The following is a 23734-nucleotide window of genomic DNA, read 5'->3' as shown; positions in this document are numbered from 1 at the left end:
TATTTAAGAGATAAATTGGTGTTCAGCGATGACAGATGTATTATCTAAATAGAGTATTTTAACTTTTTTGCTGAACAGCTAATTCAATTTTATTGCCTTACTAATCCACGCATCTTTGTGGTATAATGTGACTCAGGCATCCAGCAGATTGATGAGTTCACTCATTCTTTACGAACTAGCACTTGCAATTTTATCTGCATTTTAATCATTTCCCTCTGCTTGCTGCTGCATATATGTGGCTCGAAAATCATCCATAGTCAGTCTCACTAAATACATTACCTGGTACAAGCAGGCTGTTCTTCCCTTTTCCTGGAATGTGGCTCCAAATATTTCAGAAGCAAATTAGACCACTTGTTATATTGGCGGCACTGTAGCCTCACAGCGCCAGAGACCCGGGTTCGATCCTGACCTCGGGTGCTTTCTGTGTGGCGTTTGCAAATTCTCCCTGTGACCATGTGGGCTTCCTCCGGGTGTTCCGGTTTCCTCTCACATCCCAAAGACGTGCGGGTTTGCAGGTTAATTGACTTGCATAAAGTTGCCCCTCGTGTCTCGGGAGTGGGTGGGATAGTGGGATGGCATTGAACCAATGCGAATGGGTGATAGATGATCGACATAGACTCGGATGGCCGTTGGGCCTGTTTCCATGCAGAATCTCTAAACTAAACTAAACTATAGTGTGCTTGGCATTACTAACCAGCGCTGAATTTCTGGGCAGCCTTTGTTTCAGTCAGTTTAGCATCCATACTGAACACAATATCCCAGCATGAATGGTTTACAAAGCATATCTGACAGGTTTATTTGATCCTTGCCCCTTGACTGATGATAATCACAATCACATTTTGTGTGAGGGGGCCAATAAACTGTGGAATATATTCAAGTCCTGGCACTTGTCTCATGAGTGTTTCTATATCTGTGTGTATGTATTTTGTACTTAGCTATCACATGATTCATTTTGAAACTAGAATTCAGGAGCATTTGTTCTACAATGTATTTTGCTTCAATGAGTATGACTAAAATAAATGTTTCCATAAATGTTCCTTCCCTTAGAAGAAGAACCAGAACTGAGCAACTTAGTTGTTTCAGATATTACCTCAGAAGGCTTCACATTTTCTTGGACAGCAGAAGATGGGGCATTTGAATATTTTATCATAGACATTAGAGATTCTGAAAGCTCGCTTGACCCAATACAGCAAGTTTTATCAGGGAAAACACGGACTACTGACGTCTCAGGGTTAATAGAAGGCTCTGGATACCAAATTAATGTCACTGGTGTAACGCAAGGCTGGCACACGCAACCTCTTACTGCTGCCACTGCTACAGGTACATCGCTTAAAAAAGTCCAACAAAGCCTCCTGTTTCATGGTTTATTCAAACTTGCTGTAAGAATAATTTTCCCTTTTGAAAAATATAACCGTTACTTGTTATAATGCTGCAGTTGACGACTGCACTAACAACTCCATTGTGTAGCGGGAAAAATCTCACACTCTTGTCCTTGCACGCTTTCCTTATTGATGTTTGTATTTCCCCCTTTCCTCAAATATTCTCTCTAACACACTTAGAACGTCTTCAGTTCAAAGATGTGGGGTGGATTGGGTCTGACTTTTGTACCGTGTGAGACAGAGGGGGCGAGTAACAAAATTACAGAATAATGAAAGGCAAAGATAAAGTGGATGTGGAAAGGATGATTCCACTGGTGGGAGAGTCTAGGACCAGAGGTCATAGCCTCAGAATTAAAAAGGCGCTCTTTTAAAAAGGAGGTGAGAAGGAACTTCTTTAGTCAGAGGGTAGTTAATCTATGGAACTCATTGCCACAGAGTATTTGTGGAGGCCAAGTCAGTGGATATTTTTAAGGCAGAGATAGGCAAGTTCTTGATTAGAATGGGTGTCAACTCTTGAAACTTGTGAAGAGCAAACCCTATCCAACTTGCCAGGATGAGTTGTATACTTTGTGATGCATCTCAGTCTGGTAGGTGTCACACGAGCAAAGGCAATTTTTATTGATAGCTGTGCACAAACATTTTAGAGTGAAGGTGCCAAGATCTTCGTTCTACTGAGCAATAATATGATATGACAGTGTTGTTACGTTGAGGCACAATGGGCCGGGCTGCACTTTAGGACTAAAACCAGGCTTTTGCTGGAAAAATGCAGTGATTATCAATGCAAAGAATCGCTTCAATGGCTGTTGTTAAAGGCAGCATTAATTATTCCAGGAGACAAAAGTAAATAAAAATACAGCACCAAAGGCGTGCCGAAGTCTCCAAAGATGTACAGGTATGTAGGTAAATTGTCCCTAGCGTGTGTAGGCTAGTATTAATATGCAGGGATCACTGGTCGGCGTGGATCCGGTGGGCTGAAGAGCCAGTTTCTGCATTGTATCTCTAAACTAAAGCACCATTTATTGTGATAATCTAAACAATGATTAAATAATTATTGTAATGTGACTAAATTGAAGACCTTTACTTTGGGGATTATAAATTATACTCATCTCATTTATCTAGATTATCAGGGTAGTATGGACAGCATTGTAAGGTTCCCACTGAGCTCGCCATGATGGTGGATGGCTGCACTACATACCTACTCTGTGTGCAACACAGCCATCCAGGTGCTGAAACACCACACTCAATGTTCTGGCAATTGGGCACCAGCTCCAACTTGACCAACCACAGTCCATCGATCTCTCTTGCAGTTACCTTAAAGTTACTTCTTCAGAGGGTCCCAACCAGAAACGTCACCTATCCATGTTGTCCAGTTATACTACCTGACCTGTTGACAAAATACTCCACTACTTTGTGTCTTCCTTTTTGTAAATCAGCATCTGCACTTACTTGTATCTTCAGCAGCAGTGGAATGGTTCAAGGTGCCTTCCCTCTTTGACCAATTGGTTCATTATGTCTGGAGGGTTCAGGTTTATCTAGGCCTGTTTCTCAAAGGCAATCATGCCAAATGAATGATATGTTGAAGAACCTTCCATCAAAGGCAACCTAGTTATCCTGGCCATTGGGAAGACCTGTAGGAGGCCACATATGGGAAGGAGAATAAAAGACATAACAATCTTTTCTCAGATAACTGTGACAGAGGAAGGGAGACATTCTTACTATTCCTGTAATGTCCTTCTTTTGCATGGTTAAGAAACATTTTATGTTGTACAAGATGATATATGCCCCTACCTTCTGTGAGAATGCAATAACATAGTAATTATTCCTTGCATGCAATGGGTCAATGAAGACCATTTGTAGCAGTTGTAATCAAGTGGAATTGCTTTGTGAGTGACACCTTCCTGGTGATATTTTGCTGTGAAGTAAGTGCAGGGAATTGCATACTCGTTCTTCAGACGGCCCCACTGATTCAGACGGCCCCACCAGTTTTGCATTTTCTAAATATGGGTTTAACTTGTCACTGCTGCATACCAGAGTCATGAGGTTGTGATTAGCTCTGTACAGTACGCGAGCTGTATCTGCCGATGAGACATCATACAGTTGTTACCTTCAGTGGCCTTACTTCATATTCATTTGGATGTCAGCTCCTGCACAGTCAAGAGGCATTAATTATATTTACGTTTTCACCCTCACCTCTGCTAAATGAAGTGACACGGAGTCCATTGGGCCCTTGACATGACCATTCATCATAAGTGCTGACCTTGGGAGGCACCATGTGCGTTTGACCCAGACCTTCCCTAAGTTCACACAGTTCACATGCATTGGGTAGAAATTGAAAGCTCCAGATGCTTATTATAAATTCTCCCCTGCTCTCAGAAGACTGACATCAATTGTATTATTCCCTTATAGGCCTGGTTGAACTCTAACTTCCCACAGCCTCAAGAATCCATATGCATCAATTTAGCTCTATATTTTTAGAGTTCAAGTATCTGATTTGAAATATTCCCTTCTCAGAAACCCAAAATGAAGTTGCTTTAAAGTGCCCTCCCTGGTAATAAACATACGTTTGCAAACTGTTAACTTTAAGTTGAGTTAATCTCTTTGCGTTACGACCTCAGTTTTTGGACGCATCTAGATATGAACTTTTTTAAGTGCAGCAATGGGCAAATGGGGTTAAAATGTGATAGTTGTGGAATGATAAGAACAGAGAGACAAACTACAAATGTGACATTCACAATTAATGTTCTTCCTCAACTAATTCCCTGTTTCTCCAGAGGAAAAACCAAAAATGGAAAACCTAGTGGTTTCAAACGTTAACTCTTATGGATTCAAAATCACTTGGAATGCCACGGACGGGTCTTATGACGGTTTTAATATAATGGTTAGAGATTCTGGGAGGTTGTTGGAACCAGTGGAGCACAGAGTGTCAGGCGATCATCGTTCCATTAACATCACAGGCCTGATCACCGGAATTGGTTATGATATTAATGTCTATGGTGTAGCAAGGGGGAAGAACTCTAAACCTCTCTTTGCTCAGACTACTACAGGTATTTTTAATCCTGAAGGCTTTATTGCTTGTTTATGTATGCCTTTGTTACCAAGGATTTTTTTTTCATTTCTGTATAACACATTAACACTCTGATAACTTTATTCAGGTTGAGATCATCCACCAATGTCTCCACATTAATGATTTTGCTGTGTTTTTTCCAGAAATAAAGAGTTTAAATTAATCTTAAGGAAAGGGGCTGATGGATGAAACATTCGTTTTGGATTATGTCAATCAACAAGTAAAATGACATTGAAATTTGATTTTTTTAAATTAATATGAGATATTTTACAAGCTTGCTTGTTTGCATAATCTTTGCTCTTTGCATTTGAAGTGGAATTAACATACATTTCAATTCACAATTCTATCTTCTAGCTACATTTAAAACTTTACTTCATTCATTCCAGCACGGGAAAAAATACAATTAGAGTCTGAAGAAGGATCTCCACCCGAAACATCACCAATTCCTTCTATCCAGAGATGCTGCCTGTCCCGCTGAGTTATTCCAGCATTTTGTGACTATCCTTGGTGTAAACCAGCATCTGCAGTTCCTTCCTACACAATACAATTCAATTGATGTATTACAGCGTAGTTGACATGGGAAAGTTAGGAGTATCAGTCCAATTGCCACATTATCCATCCATAACCTTGCATACGTGTATCCTGAGGAGGGGTGGTGGGAATGGTGGTATCACAATAATGGATTTAGATCAAGTCGGGGGATCTTTCTCTCAGCGTTTGAGTATTTCATCTGTCTGAATATGTGTGAGGCTAAGGACATGAAAATACTCAAGTCCCAGGGACGCCTCAACATAACAAGAAAGAATATTTACCAATAACCTCTCCTGTAATGCACAAAACCAACATTCAAGAATAACTTGGTGTCAGTATGAGGGAAACCTGTCTACGAACCAACCTGAAATCATGTCCAGAATGTAACATTCTAATGCATGGCATTTCTGAGATGCTTGAAACAAGCTTCAGTCATCTCCTGAAATAATGTGTTGAGTTCAAATGATGATTTTAACTTTGTCAGATTATGTCTAACCTGTTCCTCAGTCTCTCCAGAATGTGTTGGACTATGAACTTCATAACATGGGTCTTGCACTGAAAATTCTAACTGCTGTTTGTGTTCAATGTACTGTGTTTAATTTTTTGAGGGTCAATAAAACCTGATCTAATCATTGGTATGCTGATTGCTATGTCATATTGTCCAATATTCATGTTTATATTCGGACAACCTTAACTGCTCATAATTCTACTTTGATGTTCCTTTGCAATTCCTTTTGTTGTTAATAATCAAAATATTTATTTTGTACGTCTGAAGTACAAATCTGATGCTTTCTTCAGACGGTGTCGGCTGCATTGCATTTACCAAACCCCTGATGCTGTTCAAACCATGCTTGTACAAGGCCTAATCTAAAACTGTGCCTTTTGTCATTGTTAATTGCTTTGTATATTTTGTCATCCGTCTGCATTATCACTCGGGTTGGTCACAGTTTTCCAACACATAAGGCCCAATTACATAAACCCATCAATGGAAAATGAATTGAGAAGAATTGGCATTCTCCAATAGGTTTGGGTGGAACCAGGACAAAACCAGACCAAAGACAGACACAAGATGCTGGAGTAACTCAGCGGGACAGACAGCATCTCTGGAGAGAAGGAATGGGTGACGTTTCGGGCCGAGACCCTTATTCAGACCCGAAACTTCACCCACTCCTTCTCTCCAGAGTTGCTGCCTGCCCTGCTGAGTTACTCCAGTATTTTGTGTCTATCTTTGTCCTAAACCAGCATCTGACCTGCCCTCATCGAGGAATTGGAATAGGAAGTTCACATTTTCCGAATTCCCAAAGGTCACAGAAACACACTTCTGCCACATAGTCAATTGTTTACACGATTTACTTTCTAGCTTTGTGGGTATTTTGTTGTATTTCAGATTATCAACCAAGCCACGAGATATTCCAATCAATTTTTTCCTTAATATTTCAGTTTGCCCTAATGTTTCTCTGAACTCGATATTCGCACTAGAAACCTGCATCCTGAGATTCTCAATTATCCTTCCTTCCTTCCCCGAGCAACTTTGATTTCTTTATCAATTAACACATTAACAAGGATTATTACTTTGATATGAAGGAAAGGACAAGAACTCACAACATTTGTTTCTCTCTCAGAGGCAGAACCTGAAGTGGATCACCTGACCACGTCTGAAGTTACCTCAAATGGCTTCAAACTTTCTTGGACCACAGATGACAATCCCTTTGATTACTTTAATGTTAGAGTTAGGGATTCCAAGAAGGAACTTCCTCCTCTGGACTACACCCTGTCAGGTGATCTACGAACCACTGATATCCAAGGTCTGCAAGATGGCACTGAGTATGAAATTTCCTTAGTTGGTGTCACAGAAGGACGACAATCGCAGCCAATAAATACCATTGCAATTACAGGTATTACTTTATTTTTGAGAATCTGCGCCTTTACTTTCTCGCACAGACCTTGAATGACCAATTATTTTTTTCCAGGCTCCACCATTTACCCTTCTGTAGGTGGTAAATGAACACAGACCGCATCTGCCCTCTGGCAAATTATTTTCGAAGCTCTGCACGCAAATGTTTCCACTTCTGTTTCTCCCCCATTTAGGACAGCTTTCACCTTCAGCCAAGAAGGCAGTGCGTGCTGAGAAATGGACTTCTCCAATACACGATCAGCTCGTAGTAGGAATATTTCTGCCATGCATTGCAGTGGTATTGGGGGGGGGGGGGGGGGTGGGGGGGGGGGGGGGGGGGGGGTAGTTTTTGCCAAGCAGGGAACACTCACAGTCCGGTTCATGAACAGGAAGTGCATATGTTGAGAGAAAGGATATTGAATTCTATCCATTGCTCCTACGGTGACGAGGACTGGGATCTATGATATCAGTGATATTAAGAGAAAACCAGGCTTCAACTTTGCCCTTCTTCGATCAACCCCATTTTCCTGCCTTTTTCCCCCATAATCTTTGACACCCTTACTAATCAAGAACCTTTCCATCTTCACTTTAAAAATACGCAATATCTTGGCCTCTGCAGCCAACTGTAGCAATGAATTCCACAGATTCGCCGCCCTCTGACTAATGAAATTCCAATTCATCTTCATTATATAAGGTACCTCTGGTTCTAGACTTCTCCACTACTGAAGTCATCCTCTTTACATCCAACCCATCCAGGCCTTTTATTATTTAGTAGATTTCTTGAGAACCCCCCCCCCCCTCACCGTAAACTCCAGCGAGTGGAAGGAAAGGGCCATCAAATGCTCCTGGTACATTAATCCAATCATCCCCAAGATCATTCTGATAAACCTCCTCTGGACCCTCTCCAACACCAGCACTTCCTCCGATTTGGGGCCCAAATCTGCTCACAATAGTCCAAATGTGGTCTGACTGGCGTCTTATAAACCCTCAGCATTACATCCTTGCTTTTATATTACAGTGATTCTCCACAGGATTTTCTCCTCGGTACAGCACAGGATAGAATAGATTCTAAAATATCTGTTCTGCAGACTTTTGGTCAAAAGGCCCTTGAATTTTCTGTGTTCACTTTTGTCAGTTCTTATTAATCGATTGCAATTTTTCAATTATCCCTGTACTCGACTAAGTAAAAAGAGTGCTGTTCTTTTACTCCAGATTACTGCTGTTTGTTCAGAATCTGTCAAACATATAGGTGATGTTTTTATTGACTTGCCATGTAATATTCATTCCTTGTTGTTGCGGCATGTCTTAGTTCTCAGGACAAATGCGTTGGTGTCTGTAACTGTAAAGGGGGCCATCTGTAAGACTGTCCGGTAAACACAGGTTTGACAACCCACTCTGTTCTTCGTTTCCAATGTGGAGGCATTTTACAAATCAATTCGGAAATTGTTGGGAATGCTCAGCTGGTCAGACAGCATTGGTGTAGTCAGCGTTGAGTAACATTTCAGGTTGGCGACATTTGATCCAATAGCCTTTTCTATCCTGCTCCATTTGCAAGAACACTGTTTACATTGCTGCTAATGTCCAGAGTGTTGTTTGTCAGTGATATCCTGCTCTTTGTATAATGAGACACTGGAGAATGAGACTTGGTTAAACCTACATGCTGTATCCAAAAATATAATTGTATATCTTCGTGTAACAAAGGGGCTGAACTTGGAAGACAAACTAAAAATAATTGCCCAGAATTTCTCCCCTGGTCAATAAAACTAGATGTTTGATATATAAGTGTTAGTGTATTTTACTCTTGAGGATATATTTTCATATGGCATGCCTGAACTGCCCAAATAGTCAATGAAAGCCCAGCCAAGTTGCTTAATAGATAATTGCCTCCAATATCTGTGAAATTCATGCCTATATTTTGATTTGGGCAGCAATGGAAAATCTAGACTGATGTACATCATTTTCTCACAGAGCTAATGTAATGAACAAAATTACATTTTGGCATGACATGTTCAGCTGCATTTTCATGGAGGTGGAGAGATCTTTCGAAGCAGTAAGCAAAATGGTTCAAAGGCAAGACTGTCAGCTTTAATGCTAATTCATGACCGCTGTGTATTACAATAGATAATGATATATCTGTTATCAGGTGTCCATCAATTGGTGTGCATTTATTTTCTTGAGCTATTCCACAAATTGCTTAGCGCTGTCCACATACTGACTGTATGTCTTCTTCATAACGCACCCAATAAATTAACATTGAAAATCAGTTCTCCTCTTAATCGGCATGAAAGCACAATTCTGCAGACAATGAAAACCCGAGATAAGAACAGAACATTGCTCAACGGGTCAGGCAGCAGCTGTGGAATATAACTGAGCTTCAGCCAATCATCGTTCTGATGAAAGGTCACTGACCTGCATCTTAGGCTTACAGCCGCGAATTTGAACCATCAACTTGAATTATTGACTGTTTTTCTCTCTCCTCAAACTACATTCGAGCATAATCACAGTTTCCACATTGCCGAGACCTGCCGACGTGGCAGTTTTAGAATGAAATGATAACCTTCCTGCCTTTTGCAACTTTCTCACGCAGGGGTGGGAGCTCCTAGAGGTCTGGAGTTCCTCGACATCACTGACACCACGGTGTCCGTAAGGTGGGATCCTCCCAGAGTGTACGTGACCAGTTTCAAGATCATGTATGAACCTACTGATGGAGGTAAGCTGGTGCTTGGCCACTGTCTCTGCACACCAACCATTTTTTACTGCCTTCATGATACCATCTCCTTCAGAAGCTCTTTCAAGGATATGTCTCCCTGGGCGCTGAAAGACTTTCCTATTCCACTCTGGTTTTCACAGGTGCAAGCACCACTGTGACGGTGGATGGCAGCAAATCTCAAACCTCACTGCGAAACCTGATCCCAGCGACTCAGTACGAGATCAAAGTCCTTTCCATTAAAGACTTTGAGGAGAGTGAACCAACTTCGGGCATGGTGACAACCGGTAAGCCACAGGGAAGAACACCATCAAACAGACTGTAAACCTTTTGGTTATTTACGGATTAGCAAGGGTCTGATATATTCATTCCCTTGATTTTGTTTGTAGAATATTTTCTATTGGATGCATGTGCAGTTTTATGCATGTAAAACCAACTGAGGTACCTGAATATTTGACATCAAAGCAACTTATCCAATTTTACACTTCACTAAAAAATATCATGAGATCTGTGGTCCCATCAGACGGAGAATCCCTTCATAACTGAATGGTGGACTAATCCTGCTCTAATGTTTTATGGTCAAGTGCAAGGAGTGTTTTAAGGTGCCTAAATATAGAAGAAAGTATGCTGGCTTGCCTTCTGCTCAGTTCTTCTAGGGAGAGCGCGATGAAGACTTCTGATGAATCTAAAAGTGAGGGCTGTGTTTGGAAGGGACTCTTGTTCATCAAAATTCAGTGACAACCATCCAATGAAAGCACATTGACTGTAGTAACAGCATTCTGGATTCAAGTTATTGTGGTAATTCAGATTCTCGGTAGGTTTTGTGACACTGGAGGTTCATTGAATTAACTTGAGTCAACAATGTTTAATTGGATGAGTTGATTAACTGGATGAGAACAATGAAAGCCTTATTAGCTGCAGTGTTACAGGCACCTTAATGCAACAATACAACAAATAAGTATGCAATGAACAATAATATAATGCATGTTCAATTTGTCCTCTGTCATAAGAGCATCATAGTGCAAGCCAAGGTATGTAATAATAATAATAATCATAATAATCATAATCATAATCCTACTTTATTAGCTAAGTATGTTTTGCAACATATGAGGAATTTGATTTGCCATACAGTCATACCAATAAAAAGCAATAAGACACAAAAAACACATTTTAACATAAACATCCACCACAGTGACTCCTCCACTGTGATGGAAGGCGAAAAAAAAGTTCAATCTCTTCCCTTCTTTGCGCGTTGGGGGCCTCGAACCTTCCGTTGTCGGGATGATCTTGGCTCCCGTAGCCGGCGGTCGGTCCCTCCATGTCGGGGTGATCAAGCTCCCACATCGGAGGGATCTCAGCTCCCCCGCGCTGGGCGATCGAACCTCCTGCGACTTTGGAACTTCCTGACATAAGCCTCTACCCGAGACTGCGCGCTCCTTGATGGTGAAATCCGCAGGCTGCAGTTGGATCATCGATCCCAGGCAAGGGATCGCAGGCTCCAATGGTAAGTCCATGGCCTCGCTGTGGGGCTCAATGGCAGTCTCGAGCAAGGCCGCCAGCTCCATGATGTTAGGCCGCAGAGCGACCGGAGATACGATCCGGAAAACAATTGCGTCTCCGGCAAGATAAGAGATTGAAAAAAGGTCTTGTGCATCTGGCTGCACAGCCGGCTGGGCCTTACAATGCCGTAACGTGAGCCAGTTTTGATATCCAGAATATAGATTAGACAGGCTTGAAAGTAATCTGTTGTGATCATGTTTTTCCCCTGACAGCCTTGGACGGTCCGTCCGAACTGAGAGTTGTGAATGAGACGGATTCTAAAGCCCTGCTGGCGTGGAAGCCCAGTGTGGCAGCCGTGGATGAATACGTCATCACCTACAGTGCTCGTGACGGTAAGGGCAAATCTCATAATGGAGGAATCGTGATAGTAAACATTAATCAAAGCACAGGCTTGTAACGATGAATACAAACACTCAGCAGGCCTAGCATCTGTGGAAAGTGAAATTGAACATTTTAGGTAAAACGTGAAGAGCCTTTAATAAACAGAAAGTCATTCTGTTTCTTCCTCCATAGATGCTGCCTGACCTGCTATGTTTTTCTAGCATCACAGTACAAATTGATGCTCCTGGCTTAGAGGCTGATGGATGAGGAACATTTTGCTTTGATTCCGATCTTAATTTAAAATGATTCATGAAATAAACCCACTAAAATAATTACCAGGTTGCCTCTCTGTTGCTCGTACTGTAGTTAACTCAGTCAATTCAGTGCTTTTGAAACATGGTCACTGTTGTACTTTAGCAATGAGTACCAGTATTACAGAAGAATGGAAAATGGATTTTCATGCAGATAAGTGTGAGGTGTTCCATGGCCCTGGAGAGTTTTGTAGTGCAGAGGGACCTAGGGGTGCAAGTACATAGTTCTCTTCAACTGGCAGGTAGTTGGGGTGGTGAAAGATGCTTTTGGCTTTTGAGCCTTTATCAGTCAGGGAATTTGGAACATTATGTTACAGTTGCACAAGGTTTTGGTGAGGTCACACGTGGAGTATTGTGCTTAGTTTTGGACACAGCATTATAGGAAATACGCTATTAAACTGAAAAGAATGCAAACAATAGTAACGAGGAAAGTGCCAGGGCTTGAGGGCCTGAACTATAGGGAGAGGATGATAGGCGAGGACTTTATTCCTTGTAACACAGGAGACTGAGGGATGATCTTATGGTGTACAAATTAATGAGGGGAATAGACAGGGTGCATGCACATATGTTTTCCCCTGGGTTGGGGAAGCAGAATGGAGGGCATATGGTTAAGGTGAGGGGAGGAAGATTTAATAGCAACTTGAGGGGTAACGTTTTCACACAGAGGGTGGTGGGTATATGGAATATGAGGTAGTTGAGCCAGGTATAATAATGACACTTAAAAGTCATTCGGACAGGTAAATAGATCGGAAGGATTTAGAGAGATATGTGCCAAACGTAGGCTATTGGTTTTAGCATAGATGGGACATTGTGATCGGCAAGGACTAGTTTGGCTGAAGGTCCTGTTTCTGTGGTATTTGACTATGACTCGAGTATGCTGATTGCATGAATATTATTTGTGCTTCAGATTTAGTTTTTTAAATAAAAATTGAACATTTTATAAGGCCAGTCAGCAACTGTAAGGATAAAAGGTAGAATGCCTGCTCCATTTTGGTGAAGTAGATGTTTTAGCAGGGGTGGAAGAAGGATAAAAGGGTAATAGGGAGGGAAATAACTTGTTGCATGATCTAAGATACTTCATCAAACCACCGTTGTGTAAGATGTGGGACGCAAAGAAAGAAATAGGAAGGTGAAAAAATGTGGTTGAGATCTGCACAATCAACTCAGCAAGAAAATGCTGGTGGAGTGATCAGGTTGTGTGCCCCTGGCTGAGACTGACATAAGAACAAGGAACAGGGAGGGAAAATTTCTGCACTTTTGTATAAATATTTAATCTCCCCAATTCCCATCTGGAAATTGGTGCTAATCAAAATGAGGCATTCCTGAATATCACCCTGAGGAGTCTGGATGAATGCTTTGCCCCAATAAGCAGTGGAAATAAGGCAAGTCCTGGCCTGAAACATCACCTATTCCTTTTCTCCAGAAACACTGACTGACTTGCTAAGTAACCCCATCCTTTTGTCTCTATCTTCGGTGTAAACCAGTATCCGCAGTTCCTTCCTACACAAGGTAAATTCTGGTTGTGCTCAAATGAAGGAAGTGAATTAAATGTGATTGTTTGTTGTATAAATAAAAGTATTTTTAATTACGGGTTTAAAAATTGACTACATTTGCTGAATGAATGCCGTCTGAAATAGGATATCCATACTCTCTCTTCAGGGTCACCAGTAACCAAAAGGGTTTCAGGAAATCTGTTACGGTCGGAACTCAGCAGACTTTTACCTGGGACCCGCTACAGGGTGTTGCTCTATGCTGTGAAAGGCTCTCTCAAAAGTGCCGTCTCCGACACCACTTTCTCCACCGGTAGGTTCAACTTTATCTCTGCGAGGAACAGATTTTTACCTGGTATCAATATAACTGAACGTGAACTAGCTAACCGTGACTGAGTGGACAGATAATTCTATCCGGTTGTAATGCGAAAGAATGTTGCAGGAAATAGCTTGCCTCACTCAGTCTGTTCTTCCCAGTAGCTCCTATGTTGTAGGAAGCCGTGGACAGGCTGTTTTTGGTGTCTATCTCCAGTTCTCCTGAATGAACACATTAAGGGTCAAACGTTTAATTCAAGTCGCCTGTCGGCAGAAGTGACCCAGGAGGAGGAGCCTCATTTCACTGGAGGACTTGAGTGAACTGGCTGGGTTTCTCAGCCATAAGTGAACTGCTGCTCCAGCCCACAATATCAGAGCGGCACAGTGGCACAACGGTAGAGTTGCTGCCTTACAACACCAGAGACACGTTTTCCATCCTGTCTCCGGGTGCTGTCTGTACGGAGTTTGTCCATTCTCCCTGTGACCGTGTGGGTTTCCTACGGGTGCTCCGGTTTCCTCCCACACTCCAAAGACGTACAGGTTTGTAGGTTAATTGGCTTCTGTAAGTTGTAAATTGTCCCTAGTGTGCAGGATAGTGCTGGTGTACAGGATGACCATGGTCAGCGTGGACTCAGTGGGCCATAAGACTTGTTTCCACGCTGTATATCACAAACAAAAATCAGATAAACTGCACCACCTTCCTTTATCATATTTCAAACTGTTATTAAATGCATTTTGGGTCGGAACTCAGCAGACTTTTACCTTCTCGACAGTGCACTGCAGAGTATTTCTCATCAAACAGCTAAAGTTGTGTGGAGAGTGTGGCAGGGATCCAAATTAAAACTACATCCAAGAACACTAGAAAGTTATGACAAAACAGACGATTAAGAGGAATTACTAAAATCGCTCAGTTACTCCGGCAATTGTGTCTATCTTCGATTTAAACCAGCATCTGCAGTTCCTTCCTACACGGGAACATTTTATTGTTTATTTTTAAAGGATTAATGTATTTAAATGCAATCGTTTTTTTTTAATTAATTAGTAATCTTTGTTACTCCCTGAAGCCATTGATTCACCCAGAGATTTAAGAGTGAGCGATGTTACAATGAACGATGCCCTCGTTTCATGGAAGCCTCCCCAAGCTCAGATCAGCGGCTACATTCTGACGATCGAGACTGAAGATGGCAAAGTAGAAGTAAGTCCCGGGTGGACTGGAAGGTCCCAGCGGATTGTTGGCAGTGGCATGCTCCAGAGTTCGGGAGTTCACAGCGACTTCACTCACTGACGTAGTCAAGGATAGAAACGGAACCCTCTGATATTAAAAGTTATGACTTTTAAAACATACAACATGGAACAGACCTGAGGGCAGCACAGTGGCGCAGCGGTAGTGTTGCTGTCTGAGACCCGGGTTCGATCCTGACTACGGATGCTGTCTGTGTGAAGTTTGCGCATTCTCCCTGTGACCGCGTGGGTTTTCTCCGGGTGCTCTGGTTTCCTCCCACATCCAAAAGACCTGCGGGTTTGTAGGTTAATTGGCTTCGGTAAAATTGTAAATTGTCTCTCGTGTGTAGGATAGAGTTGGTAGATAGATAGATAGATAGATAGATAGATAGATAGATAGCCTTTTATTGTCATTCAGACCGAAGTCTGAACGAAATTGCAGTAGATGTGGACTCAGTGGGCCGAAGGGCCGGTTTCCACAATGTATCTCCAAAGTCTAAAGTCCTTTCGGCCCACCACGTCTGCACTGACCATGATGATAATCTAACCTAATCCCATCGACTGCACATCAGCCTGCCATAAACTGTATACTCTCCTCCAACAGTTGCCCTCCCGCAGTGCACCGCTCACACTTACCTGGATTAAATTCCAGCTGCCATTTCTCTGCCCAAATTTCCTACCGATACATATCCTGCTGTATCCTTTGTCAACCTTCCTCACTATTCACAAATCCATCAGTTAAGGGAAGAAGGCAGGAGATTGGGGTTGAGAGGCTAAAGAGATCAGCGCGATAGAATGGAGGAGCAGACTCCATGGGCCAAATGGCCTAATTCTGCTCCTCTACCTTTTGATCTTGTTATCTTATATTTGTTTCTTTTTAAAACATTGTTGCCACTCATGAGTTTAAGATGTAAATATTACACAATTCTCATCTGCACTGATAGTAAATCCCTGTTTCTACTTTGATGCTTGAACAGAAGCTTGAGTATTTTGGAGCTGCAGAGAGCTCGTACACCCTGCTGGAGTTGGACCCATCGATGAATTACAGAGTGATGCTCCAAGCCTACACCGGCTCAGAACACAGCAGCATCATCGAGACCACCTTCAGAACAGGTACGAGCAGAAAACATCAAATACCCCAGTAAATGTTTCAACATTTATCACAGTGGGCAGACCTTTCTCCTCTTAATTCCAATAAGATTTTTTTTTGTCTTATTGGCTGATTTTGGTTTTTACTCTCACTGAGATCTGCTTTGTCCTTTTTTTTTGCAGTTGGCTTCCTGTACCCCTTTCCCAAGGATTGCTCCCAGACCTTGCTGAATGGCGAGACCAGTTCTGGAGTCCAAACCATTTTCCTGAATGGAAATCGGTCTCAGCCGCTTCAAGTGTACTGCGATATGAACACAGATGGGGGCGGATGGATGGTAAGTGCAGACAGAGGAAACCATGCAGGTGAAACTCCTTCAGCTGATAGTTTGCATGGCAAACGTTACTGATCTTTGCTCCAACAGCCAATGGGATAAAATTTGCCTTTTGTCTCTACTTCAAACTATGGTCAAATGATGCAAATCAAAGAGCAACTTAGTCTTAAACTGACGACACTGGAGGAACTCAGCTGGCCAGGCGGAGGGAATGGACAGGCAACACATCAAGTCGAGACCCTTCGATCTGACACGTTTGCCATTCATCCTTCCAAGGAAAAAGGTCCTTCAGACCATAGAGCCCATGAGGTCATAGAGTCTGTAGACCAGCCAATTCCACAGAAGAAGACCATCCCATTTTATTTTTCCCACATTCCCAACCAACTCCCCCCATTTGACCACTCCCCCGCACACTTGGGCCAACTTGCTGTGGTCGGTTAGCCTATCCATAGGGTATGAATGTCTCTAAACATCAGAAGCAAGGTGATTGAAAATCACTGGATCTTTTGCAGTTAATAAACCTGTCCCCCAACCCCTCCTCCTCGCTAGCTTTTCTGGTGGCCAAGGACAATTTGGGGATTTGGACCTCAGATAGTCACTGCTCAGGCCACACACAGCATGACCCTGGCAACACTCGGAGCTGGTGAGACTGCCCTTCTGCACCCTGACCAGGGGGGGGCTGCAGCTGATGATTCTGAGGAGGGGGGATGGGAGTGGGGCAGTGGAGAGAGGCACAGAGGCCATGATGTGTTACCAATTCAGTGACTCCTGACCCATTAATATCGTGGACTTCGTGCTTAAGTCACATTGCCTAATGTCCGAAATATCCCAAACCTCAAGGCTTTGATCCATAATTTGGAAGAGCTAACATCTACAACTAATAAAAACAAAACCTAACTACTGTGTATTATGACATTGTCTCTGTAACATTAGCAACTCGTTCACGCTCTCGTACGCAACTGACATAAGTGATGATTGTTAATCGTGTGACCTCAATGAAAAATCAAAACTGACTGAGCAATAAATAAATTGCAGGTGTTCCAGAGACGGGAGAGTGGCCAGGTGAATTTCTTCAGGAACTGGAAGAACTACACTGCTGGATTTGGAAATCCTTCGGGCGAGTTGTGGTTGGGTAAGTGTCACAGCGTCAACACTGTGTAAACCATCAGATCTTTTCCCGCCGTGTTTTAAAGGAGAATATTAACTGATGTAATTTGCTTCACTAGATGTAATGTGTATTTTATGTCGAGACTGTGGCGATCGTTTCGCTGAACATTCACCCTCAGCCTATGTGATCTCTCAGTTGCCAAACATTTGAACTCCCCTTCCAACTCCCACACTGACCTTTCTGTCCTGTACCTCCTCCCACCGTCAAAGTGAGGCCACATGCAAATTGGAGGAACAGCACCTCATATTTCACTTGGTCAGCTTTCAACCCAGCAGTATGAATTTTGATTTTTCCAATTTCACGTAACTCCTGCATTCCCTCCCCTCCCCACTCACCCTCCTCCTCCTCCTCCACACTAGTCATCCTACCAGTTCCACTGCTCACATCTTTATATCCCTCTTCTTCTCATCCATTCCCTGCATATTAGGGGTAATTTATTCAGGCCAATGTAACTACATACCCGCAAGCGTTTAGGATATGGGAGGAAACCGGAGCACCTGGAGGGAACCCATGTGGTCAAAGAGTGAACATGCAAACTCCACACAAGCAGCACCTGAGGCCAGGGTTGGTATCAGATAAGGATTAGGGAGCATCATTTCATAATAAGCAACATGAAAATAATTTAAGAGGAAGATGAAGAAAGGTCTCGACCCGAAACATCACCCATTCCTTGTCTAGTTCTCCAGCCAATCTTTCTCCACCCTCTACCAGAAATTTGTGAGGTTGTGTCACCAATAGGGTCAAGGTTGATTGGGCCAATGATTCATGAAATGGTGGATCCTGCAGCTCTCAACTCATCCTGTTGTCTGACAAATCACAACCAGTTGCCTTTGCCTTATCTGTTCTCAATTACCAATGTTTATGGCGCAAAGAATATCAAACTGTCTGAGTTCACAAACAATATCTCCATGGGTTTGACCCTCTTGTTTGGGGAGCATGTTGGCAAAGTGGTTTGCACTGCCATCCTACAGCTCCAGAGCCCCGGGTTTGATCCTGACTTATGGGTGACGTTTGCGATATTCCCCCTGTGACAACATGGGTTTCCCCCGGGTGCACCAGTTTCCTCCCACATCCCAAAGACACGGATGGTGACAGGTTAATTGGCCTCTGTAGGGTCCTCTGAGTGCAAGTTGACAGCGTCTTGATGGGCACATGAAAGAACGGGATGCATGGAAATAAGCAGGGGGGTGGGATTAGTGGGATTGTTCTGAGAGCTGGCTTAGGCATGGTGACCTGAATGGCTTCCTTCTGAATATTACCATTTGGTAAGCTATGGTTTAAGTTCTAACCGATGTGTACATCACATCTGGCCACAATGCAGTGATCTTTCCGTTTCATGGCTCATTGATCAATCAGTCACTGTAAGGAAAGTAACATGACAACTGTCAGAGCAGAGACCACCAAACACTGCAGCACAGGGACAAACATTTAGCCCACAATGTGTGTGCCAAACATGATGCAAATACAAACTGCACATAATTCATATCCCTCCATTCCCTGCACATCCATGTGCCTTTCCAACCACCACCCCTAGCAGCACATTCTAGGAGCCCACCACTCAGTGTATAGGAACAGGCCCATCAGCCCACAATTCCTGTGCCAAATATAATATTAAGATAAACTAACATCTTCTACCTACAGATGTTCCATACTCCTCCATTCCTTGCATAGCCATGTACCTATTTTCACTAAATTGGGGGATTCCATTGATGATAGTATTATCTTTTGTTGGATTGAGGGAATCGGAATGACCTTGGTTACGTGTAAAATCGTGTTATTCTGTTTGTCTCTCAGGCCTGGAGAACCTTCACAAGATTACCTCCGAGGGGCGCTATCAACTCCGCGTCGACCTCCAGGATGAAGGGGACGCAGCCTATGCAGTCTACGACAAATTCTTTATTTCGGACGCAAAAAGCCGCTACAAATTGCACATTGGAGCATACAGCGGGACAGCAGGTAAAGCTGAAATGGTCTAAAGGTGATGATAAAGATAGAGGTAGCACTAAATAATTCCCCAAACCATGTCCCAGACAGTTTCAGACTTCATTTAAGACAAGCTATGAGAAATGCATGTGGGGATGTACAATTTTGCAAGATGTCGTGAACATTCAGGTTCTCTGTTTTCCCTCCCAGGTGATTCTCTAACCTACCACCAGGGCCGGCCATTCTCCACAAGGGACAGAGACAATGATGTAGCCGTGACCAACTGTGCTCTGTCTTACAAGGGAGCCTGGTGGTACAAGAACTGCCACCGGGTCAATCTGAATGGGAGATATGGAGTTCAAAATCACAGCCAGGTACGTCAAGTTGATAATTGATAAATGAACAGACATGGCACGATGCCGTCATTCCTAGCACCAGTATTCACCTCTACCCCATGGCGGACATTGGACCTTGTCTCTAGTATTGGTGCACTACAAGTCTGAGAACAATATTCTGTCCTCTGCATCTTCCCTTTTGCTTTACTTATTGTACTTGCGTTTGCCTTGAATGTATTTATATATAGTATTATCTGATCGGATTGGACAGCATGCAAAATAAAGTATTTACTGTACTTTACATGTGACAATAATACATCTTAAACCTGTAGAACAATTGCTGATGAAGCACAGGACATTCCAAACTGTAAACGATGCATGATTCAGCTCCTTACCAAATCAAAGCCAGCGTAGATGAGAAATTCAGCACCACATGTTGTTTGACCTTCCTTCTATTTGATGTCACCTAATATTGAAAAAAATAGATTTTGCATAATTTTTGTGTGTGCAAACCGTGCAGAAAGCAATCAGACCATGATATTAAATTCATGCCATTGTAAAATTACTTTTATTATACAGTTGATTCCATGTGCCAACTCCTCATTCTATTTTGCACAAGTGAGAATCACCAACATTGAGTGGTTGAGTCAGACGGGATGGAAATGGGTCTTTTTGTCCAACTTGCCCAAGCCAACCAAGATGCCCATCCACACTAGTCCCACATGCCCGCATTTGGTCCATGCCCCTCTAAACCTTCCCTGTCCATGTGCAACATCTCCCATTGTGATGCTGACATTAGCACCAGCATCATCTTCACTCTAATGGATTTCAGAGGCTTAAGAAAACCACAGGAGAGGAATTCCTAGGTTACAGTTCCCAAAGCTCCCTCTGCCTGGAGTTATCTAATCCTTCTTGAGTCCCATTTGATCAGTTAACTATGTTCACTGTATTTTAGAAGAACAAAGAGGGTCTATGAATTATTGAACCTGGTCCTGATTTAATCAATGTTTCCTGACCTTAAATGTTTAATGGTTGACTATTCATCGTAGATTACTTAATGACTAATTCAAAATGGAGAAGAGGAAGAATTTCCTTGGCCAGAGGTGGTGAATCCGTGGAGTTTATTACCAGTGATTAGGGAGTCATTAGGTATTTTTAAGGTAGAAATTGATATGTTCTTGATTACGAAGGGAATTAAAGGTTAAGGGGAGAATGGGGTTGAGAGGAAAAACTAGATCAACCATGATAGAATGGCAGAGTAGAATCAATGGCTTGAATGGCCTAATTCTGCTTCTATGATTTATGGTCTAATGGTCTTGTTGATTGGTGTTGCAATATATTACAAGACACATTATTCTTGCATCAATTTTCACGTCATTCTTTTTCAACAGGGCATCAACTGGTACCATTGGAAGGGCCATGAGCATTCGATTGCTTTTGTTGAAATGAAGTTGAGACCACACACCTTCAGAGGCCTTCAGAGAAAGAAGAGAGCACAGCAACAGCACTAAGTCACCAAATCAGCTGCAAACAATAAAGGTTCATAATGTACAGCAACATCAATAATTTGGCTCGCATTCGAGTTATTGGGTTACATGAGCCTCGCTAGGAAAGCTCTCTCATCTTACATGGGTTTAGCTCCACTCAATTTAAACACCAAAGATAATTTTGACAATAAATAACATAGGTTGCTATTGCTTTTAGGCTCATAGCTTTATATCCGTTGCTCAAAGGGCAGGGGTGGGCCTTGTATGACCATCGTTACGCCTGCACAGACATCAGAGTGTATTGCCCATGTTTCGTTCACCATATTGGAAATGGTTTGCCATGGCAACAGACCGGCCAGTTGTTCTTTAAGGTTTCATGTACAGAGGTTTCATGTTTAACTATCAACTGTATAAGCTGAACGTCTAGATGTGGGGGGGTGGGGGGGGGGCGGAGATTTACCTTTGAAAACACAGAGCTCCATATTTGTGGTCTTTTGCCGAAAGGGAGGTGTATTTCGAGAAAGCATCAATTGTTTCTTGCCATTGATTAGCAATTTCAGGGTGCTGTATTTTAAAAATCTACCAGATGCTAATTCTGTTTAGGATAGAACATCAACAATGTAAATACAAAAACACGAGGAGTCCTTACCAAGTTTACTATTGGAAATTTCACGTCCCCTTGAATAGTGAATCACACAAACACGTACTGAATGCAATTTCTATGGGTCATTTTCCCCTCAAAGAAAAGAATTTCTGATCGTTTAAATAGTCCCCAATACATCTTCCATTTATTTAACTAGCCGGGCTAACGTCCCAAAATAAAGGGAACAAATGTACTTTTCAGGAATTCTATTATCAAAGTAAATGTAAAATGTAATGTTTTTTTGTGCTTCAAGTATCTACAGTCAAAATACAAAATCATTTCTTATCCTTCTGATTATATAAAGTCCTAACTGTGGAAAGATATAATTGCTGAACCCAAGTTATACAGTACCACTAGGACCATGATATACATTTGTAAAATAATGACTGTTTTTCACAGGAATAATTTCAATGTATGTTTTTGTGTACCCCTAATTAAAATAAAGTAATGGTGTTTTAATGAATAATGTTGCCTATCCTTGGTTCCTGACTCTAATTGCTGGCTTTTAAAAAAATATATATATTTTCTTTATTAGAAGTAAGTACAATACAATACATTTTTACAGGTTCCCAAAATTATGTTAACACATTACATTCTCAGTAAAGCTTCCATTTTTTTTTAAAGAGAAAAGAAAGAGGAGAAAAAGAAAAAGAAGTAGTAAAGAAGGAAAGATAGACTAGTGTGCGTGAGTAAGTGAAGTGAAGAAATAAGTGAAGAAGTAAACAAAAAAGCAGGAGGAAGTTTGTCCAATCGCCACAAGGAGATGATTTTTTATATTCTAAATCATCTTTCACCCATACCCAAGACTTTTAGTTTTTACAATGCCGTTGCACCACATGACTCCAAAAAATCAATAAATGGAGACTAACTCATTAAGAATTGGTCTTGTGTGTCTATTAGGAGGAGTCTCATTTCCTAATTGCTGGCTTTTAAAGCAGTTGTTACTTTAACAGCTATATAGACACCCCTGCACCCTCCAAAACCAAGTCTATGAAGAAAGACTGGATAGACTTGGTTTATACTCTCTAGAATTTAGGAGATTGAGAGGGGATCTTATAGAAACTTACAAAATTCTTAAGGGGTTGGACAGGCTAGATGCAGGAAGATTGCTCCCGATTTTGGGGAAGTCCAGGACAAGGGGTCACAGCTTAAGGATAAGGGGGAAATTCTTTAAAACCGAGATGAGAAGAACTTTTTTCACAGAGAGAGTGGTGAATCTCTGGAACTCTCTGCCGCAGAGGGTAGTCGAGGCCAGTTCATTGGCTATATTTAAGAGGGAGTTAGATGTGGCCCTTCTGGCTAAGGGGATCAGAGGGTATGGAGAGAAGGCAGGTACGGGATACTGAGTTGGATGATCAGCCATGATCATATTGAATGGCGGTGCAGGCTCGAAGGGCCGAATGGCCTACTCCTGAACCTAATTTCTATGTTTCTAACACACACTGACTCTGTCCTTTCCACCCTCCCCACTCTCTGCGACTTGTTACAGAGCTCATAGCTCTGATGTAGAGCCAAGGTCACTCAATATGATCATGGCTGATCATCCAAAATCAGTACCCCATTCCGGCTTTTTCCCCCATATCCCTTGATTCCGTTAGCCCTAAGAGCTGAATCTAACTATCTCTTGAAAACATCCATTGAATTGGCCTCCACTGCCTTCTGTGGCAGTGGAGACCACATATTCACAACTCTCTGTGTGAAAATGTTTTTCCTCATCTCAGTCCTAAATGCCTACCCCTTATTCTTAAACTGGTTCTGGACTCCTCCAATGTGGGGAACTTTTTTCCTGCATTTAGCATGTCCAATCCCTTAGCAAATGATAGGAACCAAAAGGCAATGGACACCAGATTAATCTGTAAGCGAAGCTAATCATAAAAAGATACAAATAGGGTATCTGTGCAAGATTACAACCTCCGCAGATGATGCAGGTTCACTTCATAGAACATAGAACAGTTTAACATAGT

The 23734-nt window shown here is 42.2% G+C and overlaps 1 protein-coding gene across 12 annotated transcripts in view; it reads left to right on the top strand.

The window, feature by feature from the left end:
- tncb (tenascin Cb) overlaps nt 1–22236 on the top strand; it is a 119937-nt gene extending 97701 nt beyond the window's left edge. For 8 of the 12 annotated variants that reach the window (XM_055659962.1, XM_055659961.1, XM_055659964.1 and 5 more), the window contains 14 exons: nt 1048–1320; nt 4151–4423; nt 6597–6869; nt 9456–9578; nt 9719–9862; nt 11348–11467; nt 13427–13570; nt 14637–14767; nt 15771–15906; nt 16066–16217; nt 17250–17346; nt 19177–19338; nt 19516–19679; nt 21032–22236. In XM_055659962.1, the coding sequence (XP_055515937.1) occupies nt 1048–1320; nt 4151–4423; nt 6597–6869; nt 9456–9578; nt 9719–9862; nt 11348–11467; nt 13427–13570; nt 14637–14767; nt 15771–15906; nt 16066–16217; nt 17250–17346; nt 19177–19338; nt 19516–19679; nt 21032–21151 (2312 nt within the window). In that variant the 3' untranslated portion in view covers nt 21152–22236. The remainder of the gene's footprint in view (nt 1–1047; nt 1321–4150; nt 4424–6596; nt 6870–9455; nt 9579–9718; nt 9863–11347; nt 11468–13426; nt 13571–14636; nt 14768–15770; nt 15907–16065; nt 16218–17249; nt 17347–19176; nt 19339–19515; nt 19680–21031) is intronic. The other 4 variants (XM_055659969.1, XM_055659972.1, XM_055659971.1 and 1 more) reach the window with 2 other exon arrangements.
- Nucleotides 22237–23734: the final 1498 nt, after the last annotated feature.

This window comes from Leucoraja erinacea, chromosome 31 (assembly GCF_028641065.1).
Source record: "Leucoraja erinacea ecotype New England chromosome 31, Leri_hhj_1, whole genome shotgun sequence".
Taxonomy (NCBI): domain Eukaryota; kingdom Metazoa; phylum Chordata; class Chondrichthyes; order Rajiformes; family Rajidae; genus Leucoraja; species Leucoraja erinaceus.
Note: the sequence above shows the minus strand (reverse complement) of the source record. Positions and strands in the feature narration are given on the sequence as shown.